Below are 6729 nucleotides of genomic sequence, written 5' to 3' on the forward strand. Positions count from 1 at the left end.
GTCTGTCTGTCTGTCTGTCTGTCTGTGTCTGTCTGTGCTCATCTTCTGCCCGGGTTGCATAAAAACACACCTGCAATACAGCGAGCCTCAGGTGTTCCATACAACGCCCCTCCTCAACAGTCTTGCAATAATAATTCGTCAATGCGGAAAGTCTTCACAATTTATAGGATATTTTCCCAGCCTGTACTGCACACTTATTATGTGTGTGTGTGTGTGTGTGTGTTAGAAATTATAAATTTGTAAACAAAAAAATGCCAAAAATCACAAAATACCTGACCTGACCTGACCTAACCTAACCTAACCAAATTGCATGATAAGACAAAACAGTTTTATTGTAGGTACTATATTAAATGATTCAATAAGTAGTGATTTAGTGAACCTTACGAAGTTAAATGGACGTAGACAGTGCTTTACTGCCGGGTTGGCATGTGGAAAGATGGTGTATCTCTCTCTCTCTCTCTCTCATCCATCCCTTCCTCTGACATAAAAAAATAAGGTTTTTTTATATCAGCGTCTGTAATTAGCGGCATTTTTAATTTCTCTCTCGTTTTAACCTTTGACCCAATATAACACACACACACACACACACACACACACACACACACACACACACACACACACACACACACACACATACCGGGGATACAAATCATCTTTAATAAACCTTCACAAATATAACCCAAGATCTAGAGGTTTATTACTTATTACCATCACCACCAACATAATCATCACTACCACCATCACCACCACAAACACTTCACCACCACAAACACTCCCTCACCACCACAAACACTCCCTCACCACCACAAACACTCCCTCACCACCACAAACACTCTCACCACCACAAACACTCCCCTCACCACTACAAACACTCCCCACCACCACAAACGCTCCCCTCACCACCACAAACACTCCTCACCACCACAAACACCCCCCTCACCACCACAAACACTCCTCACCACCACACAAACACTCCTCACCACCACAAACACCCCCCACCACCACAAACACTCCCCACCACCACAAACACTCTCACCACCACAAACACCCCCTCACCACCACAAACACCCCCTCCACCACCACAAACACACCCTCACCACCACAAACAACCCCCTCACCACCACAACACTCCCTCACCACCACAAACACTCCCCCACCACACAAAACTCCTCCTCACCACACAAACACTCTCCTCACCACCACAACACTTCACCACCACAAACACTCCCTCACCACCACAACACTCCCCACCACCACAAACACTCCCCACCACCACAAACACTCTCACCACCACAAACACGGACCATTGGGGTGTTTCTAGCACCTCCTCCCACAGGTCACTGGGTAGATAACTATAGAAAATGAGGAGATAATAAAACACAAAGATAAGAACTAATAAAATATCGTAAATGGACCACCAGTTCCTTATCGCAGACCGTCCTGGGGGAGGGGAGGGGAGGGGGTCTAGCTAGTGGTAAGTCTCACATTTTTCCGTCATTTCACTCGCGAGTCTTTCCCTTGTTATTGGAAAGTCTATTTTCAGCTGAGTTGGTGCCATGTGAGTCTGAGCTACAAGTGGTGAACTGTAAGGAATAGGAGGGGAGGGGAAAAGGGGAAGGGAGGAGGAGGGGAAGGAAAGAAGTGAAGGAGGAAGGAGAGGAGGGGGAGGAAGGAAGAGGGGGAGGAGGAGGAGAGAGGGAAGAGGGAGGAAAGAAAGAGAGAGGGAGGAGAGAGGAGAACTCTGCCTCACGTGTTGTCAACTTAAGCAACACTGACAACTATAATCCATTATGAATACAAAGAGGACCTCATCAGGCGTGTACTTTATGTTGTTATTTATGAGAGGAAGGCTGAGTGGGTTGAGTGGGAAGGGGGTGGCGTCAGGTGCGGTTGAGTGGAAGAAGGACGAGTGGGGTCAGGTGGGGTTGAGTGGGAAGAAAGGCGAGTGGGGTCAGGTGGGGTTGAGTGGGAAGAAAGGCAGAGTGGGGTCAGGTGGGGTTGAGTGGGAAGAAAGGCGAGTGGGGTGAGGTGGGGTTGAGTGAGTGTGGAAGGAAGGTTGAGTCGATGAGTGGGATGGGGTGAGTGAGTGGGGTGAGTGGGAGGTAGAGTCATCCATCACGTCACTCTCTACATTTTAGTCTTTACCTTAGTCTTCCCTCTATTTCCTCTCTCTAGTTTTTAGGTTTCCGTTTTCTTTGATCTATCACGTGAAGACCATCCTTACCCCCTTCATGAAGGTTAAAATCAGGTGAAATAAGGTAAAGGGGGTGTCTAATCTTCACGTCGTCTTAGAATCAAACTATATACCTGTTTAACTTTAGCAAATGATGACAACTATCCTACTCACCCTACCCTCCCTACCCTACTCTACCCTACCCTACCCTACCTAACCTAACCTACCTACCCTACCCTACCTACCCTACTACCCTACCCACAACCCTAACCTACCTACCCCACCCCCACTTCCCTACCCCACCCCCTACCCTACCCCCCTCAAAACACATCATTAACTATCTAACTAACCCCCACATTGTCTCCAAAATACCTAATTACCCCCTTCACAATTGGTTTACAGGGCCATTAAGACGCCCAAACTACCTCATTAAGGAACAACAATTAAGCCACACCAAGGTAACCAAATTTAATGAGAATGTAAAGTTGTCGTCGCGTACAGTATGAGGAGTTGTCCCTGTGGGGTCTTTAATAATGCCACATCACTATCCCACTATGCCACTATCCCACCATGCCACCATCCCACTATACTATCCCACCATGCCACCATCCCACTATCCCACTATGCCACTATCCCACCATGCCACTATCCCACTATGCCCTATCCCAATCCCACCATCCCTATGCTACTATCCCACCATGCCACCATCCCTATCCCACTATGCCACTATCCCACCATGCCACTATCCCACTATGCCACTATCCCACCATGCCACCATCCCACTATCCCACTATGCTACTATCCCACCATGCCACCATCCCACTATCCCACTATGCCACTATCCCACCATGCCACTATCCCACTATGCCACTATCCCACAATGCCACCATGCCACTGTCCACACTATGCCACTATCCCAGAATGCCACTATCCCAGAATGCCACTATCCCAGAATGCCACTATCCCAGAATGCCACTATGCCACTATCCCAGTATCCAACTATGCCACTATGCCTTTCATTACGTCCCATTAACCGCATTAAGGAACATGAGTGTAATATTATTGTGCTGGTGTTATTGTTGTGTTGTGTGTCGTTATCCCAGAAGGTAATTGGCCCACGATGGTTGAAAGTTAGGTGAGGAATGTGATTGGCCAGTGAGTGTTAATTGCTTTTTTTGGTTGTTGTTTTTGTTTTTTCTCACAATTACATCTGTCATTTCCCTTCATTAACATGTATCATTTCTCTCACCTCTCCCTCTTTCCTCCCTCAATTCTCCCTCTTTCCTCCCTCACTTCCCTCTTCTTCCTCCTCCTCTTCTCCTCCTCACCTTCTTTACCTACCTGGAGGTCACCAGTCCCTCAAGTGCCTCTGTCGCCTCCAAGTGCCTCTGTCTCCCCCAAGTGCCTCTGTCTCCCCAAGTGCCTCTGTCTCCCCAAGTGCCTCTGTCTCCCCCAAGTGCCTCTGTCGCCCCAAGTGCCTCTGTCCCCTCAAGTGCCCTCTGTCACCCCAAGTGCCTCTGTCTCCCCAAGTGCCTCTGTCACCCCCAAGTGCCTCTGTCACCCCAAGTGCCTCTGTCTCCCCCAAGTGCCTCTGTCTCCCCAAGTGCCCTCTGTCTCCCCAAGTGCCTCTGTCTCCCCCAAGTGCCTCTGTCTCCCCAAGCGCCTCTGTCACCCCAAGTGCCTCTGTCTCCTCCAAGTGCCTCTGTCTCCCCAAGTGCCTCTGTCTCCCCAGTGCCTCTTCTCCCTCCAAGTGCCTCTGTCTCCCCAAGTGCCTCGTCTCCCCAAGTGCCTCTGTCTCCCCCAAGTGCCTCTGTCTCCTCCAGGGGTCTGTCTCCCCAAGTGCCTCTGTCTCCCCAAGTGCCTCTGCCCCAGTGCCTCTGTCACCCCCAAGTGCCTCTGTCTCCCCAAGTGCCTCTGTCACCCCCAAGTGCCTCTGTCACCCCAAGTGCCTCTGTCTCCTCCAAGTGCCTCTGTCACCCCCAAGTGCCTCTGTCACCCCAAGTGCCTCTGTCCCCAAGTGCCTCTGTCACCCCAAGTGCCTCTGTCACCCCCAAGTGCCTCTGTTACACCCAAGTGCCTCTGTCTCCCCCAAGTGCCTCTGTCGCCCCAAAGTGCCTCTGTCGCCCCAAGTGCCTCTGTACCCCCAAGTGTCTGTCTCCCCCAAGGCCTCTGTCACCCCCAAGTGCCTCTGTCACCCCCAAGTGCCTCTGTCTCCCCCAAGTGCCTCTGTCTCCCGCCAAGTGCTCTGTCTCCCCAAGTGCCTCTGTCTCCCCCAAAGTGCCTCTGTCTCCCCCAAGCGCCTCTGTCACCCCCAAGTGCCTCTGTCTCTCCAAGTGCCTCTGTCTCCCCCAAGTGCCTCTGTCTCCCCCAAGTGCCTCTGTCTCCTCCAAGTGCCTCTGTCCCCCCAAGGCCTCTGTCTCCCCCGTGCCTCTGTCTCCCCAAGTGCCTCCTGTCTCCTCCAAGTGCCTCTGTCTCCCCCCAAGTGCCTCTGTCTCCCCAAGTGCCTCTGTCCCCCAAGTGCCTCTGTCTCCCCCAAGTGCCTCTGTCCCCCAAGTGCCTCTGTCACCCCCAAGTGCCTCTGTTACACCCCGAGCTTCGTCATATGGAGCCGGCAGATGTGACGTGCACGACTCCTGTGATGTGCACTACTCCTGTGACGTGCACGACTATAATTAACGTGCACCGCGATAATAACCAGGTTAAGTTAGGTTAGGATTCACCATATGGCAAGGGTAGGAAGGGGCTAGGCTGGACTATTCACCAGCCTAAATGGTTCCAAACTTGGGTGTAAATCAGTGAGGCTGGATTCCCTTATTACCTTACACCGCAAACAGTGGCACTGTAACAAAATATAATGGTGATAATGGCACTCGTAACACTATATAATGGTGATAATGGCACTCTAACACTATATAATGGTGATAATGGCACTCTAACACTATATAATGGTGATAATGGCACTCTAACACTATATAATGGTGATAATGGCACTCTAACACTATATAATGGTGATAATGGCACTCTAACACTATAATGGTGATAATGGCACTCTAACACTATATATAATGGTGATAATGGCACTCTAACACTATATAATGGTGATAATGGCACTCTAACACTATATAATGGTGATAATGGCACTCTAACACTATATAATGGTGATAATGGCACTCTTAACACTATATAATGGTGATAATGGCACTCTAACACTATATTAATGGTGATAATGGCACTCTAACACTATATAATGGTGATAATGGCACTCTTAACACTATATAATGGTGATAATGGCACTCTAACACTATATAATGATAATGGCACTCTAACATATAATGGTGATAATGGCACTCTAACTATATAATGGTGATAATGGCACTCTAACACTATATAATGGTGATAATGGCACTCTTAACACTATATAATGGTGATAATGGCACTCTAACACTATATAATGGTGAATATGGCACTCTAACACTATATAATGGTGATAATGTCACTGGAACACTATATAATGGTGATAGTGGCACTCTAACACTATACACAGTTCACTCAGTACTTCAGAGTCCATTATTGACACTGTAAATTACTATAGAGTCACTGAGTACATTCCTCATTAAAAATATTTCTCACTCTTCACTCGTTTTCTCATTTCTTTAAAGGGAGAGTAAATATTCCTCAGTTTTAACTCACCACCGCGAGGCACTTAACATCTTTTGAATTATTACCACGTGTGTTCTTGTTTTTAAATTAATGTTTATGTTTTGTTTTTGTATTTGTTATGTGAATCAAGCTTTTATTTGTTTTAATTTGCTATTAAAGAATATTTTTATTTAAAGTTTGTAGTCATAAGTAAGTAACTTTGTCCAGTTTACTTAACAAGTTTACCGACGTACAGGTGAGTTCCCTCGTCTTGCCCAAACACCTGGTCTGTTTTTGTGGTGTTAATTACTAGCAGCGGACCCACCCAACCCCTCTGATCACCTCACACCTCCACCACTAACCACCCTCACCCTCGTTCAGTCACTCCCCAACATCAACTTGACCCCAAGAAGAAAAAACTAACACCAATAAGATTTCATTTCATCAACGCGATTCATCATCATTTACCTGAGAAATTCAACACCTGGGCAACTGGTTCATCCTACCGCTCTTCCTCACACACTTCACTATTTCCTGCAGAACCACTTTGTCTTGGCTTATGTTAAAACTTATACGATCATATCAACAAATAAGAACTTTTAGAACTTTTCTTTTAGGTTTTGTCAGATTTAGAACTTCCTTTTAGAGTTTTGTCAGATTTAGAACTTCCTTTTAGAGTTTTGTCAGATTTAGAACTTTCTTTTAGAGTTTTGTCAGATTTAGAACTTCCTTTTAGAGTTTTGTCAGCTTGCACTTACGACTTGTACCTCCAAACATTAAAAACGTTTCATAACTTTATTTTAAAACTCCTTCATCTCCACACACATATACACACCAACTGTAACTCATAAACACGTACAGAAACTTTCAGAACTCCTTACTACCTCCACCCCTTTACATCTCCACCCCTTACACTC

General features: G+C 47.1%; 1 protein-coding gene across 1 annotated transcript; it reads left to right on the forward strand.

Annotated features, from left to right (window-relative positions):
• Window positions 1-3996: 3996 nt before the first annotated feature.
• Window positions 3997-4849, forward strand: LOC121866717 (classical arabinogalactan protein 9-like; the record flags this gene model as incomplete). The annotated part of the gene is made up of 1 exon (XM_042366420.1): window positions 3997-4849. A coding segment is annotated over one exon (853 nt), but the record flags the coding sequence as incomplete, so codon positions are not given.
• Between the last annotated feature and the right edge of the window lie 1880 nt (window positions 4850-6729).

This window comes from Homarus americanus, unplaced genomic scaffold, assembly GCF_018991925.1.
Source record: "Homarus americanus isolate GMGI-L3 unplaced genomic scaffold, GMGI_Hamer_2.0 scaffold25166, whole genome shotgun sequence".
Classification (NCBI taxonomy): domain Eukaryota; kingdom Metazoa; phylum Arthropoda; class Malacostraca; order Decapoda; family Nephropidae; genus Homarus; species Homarus americanus.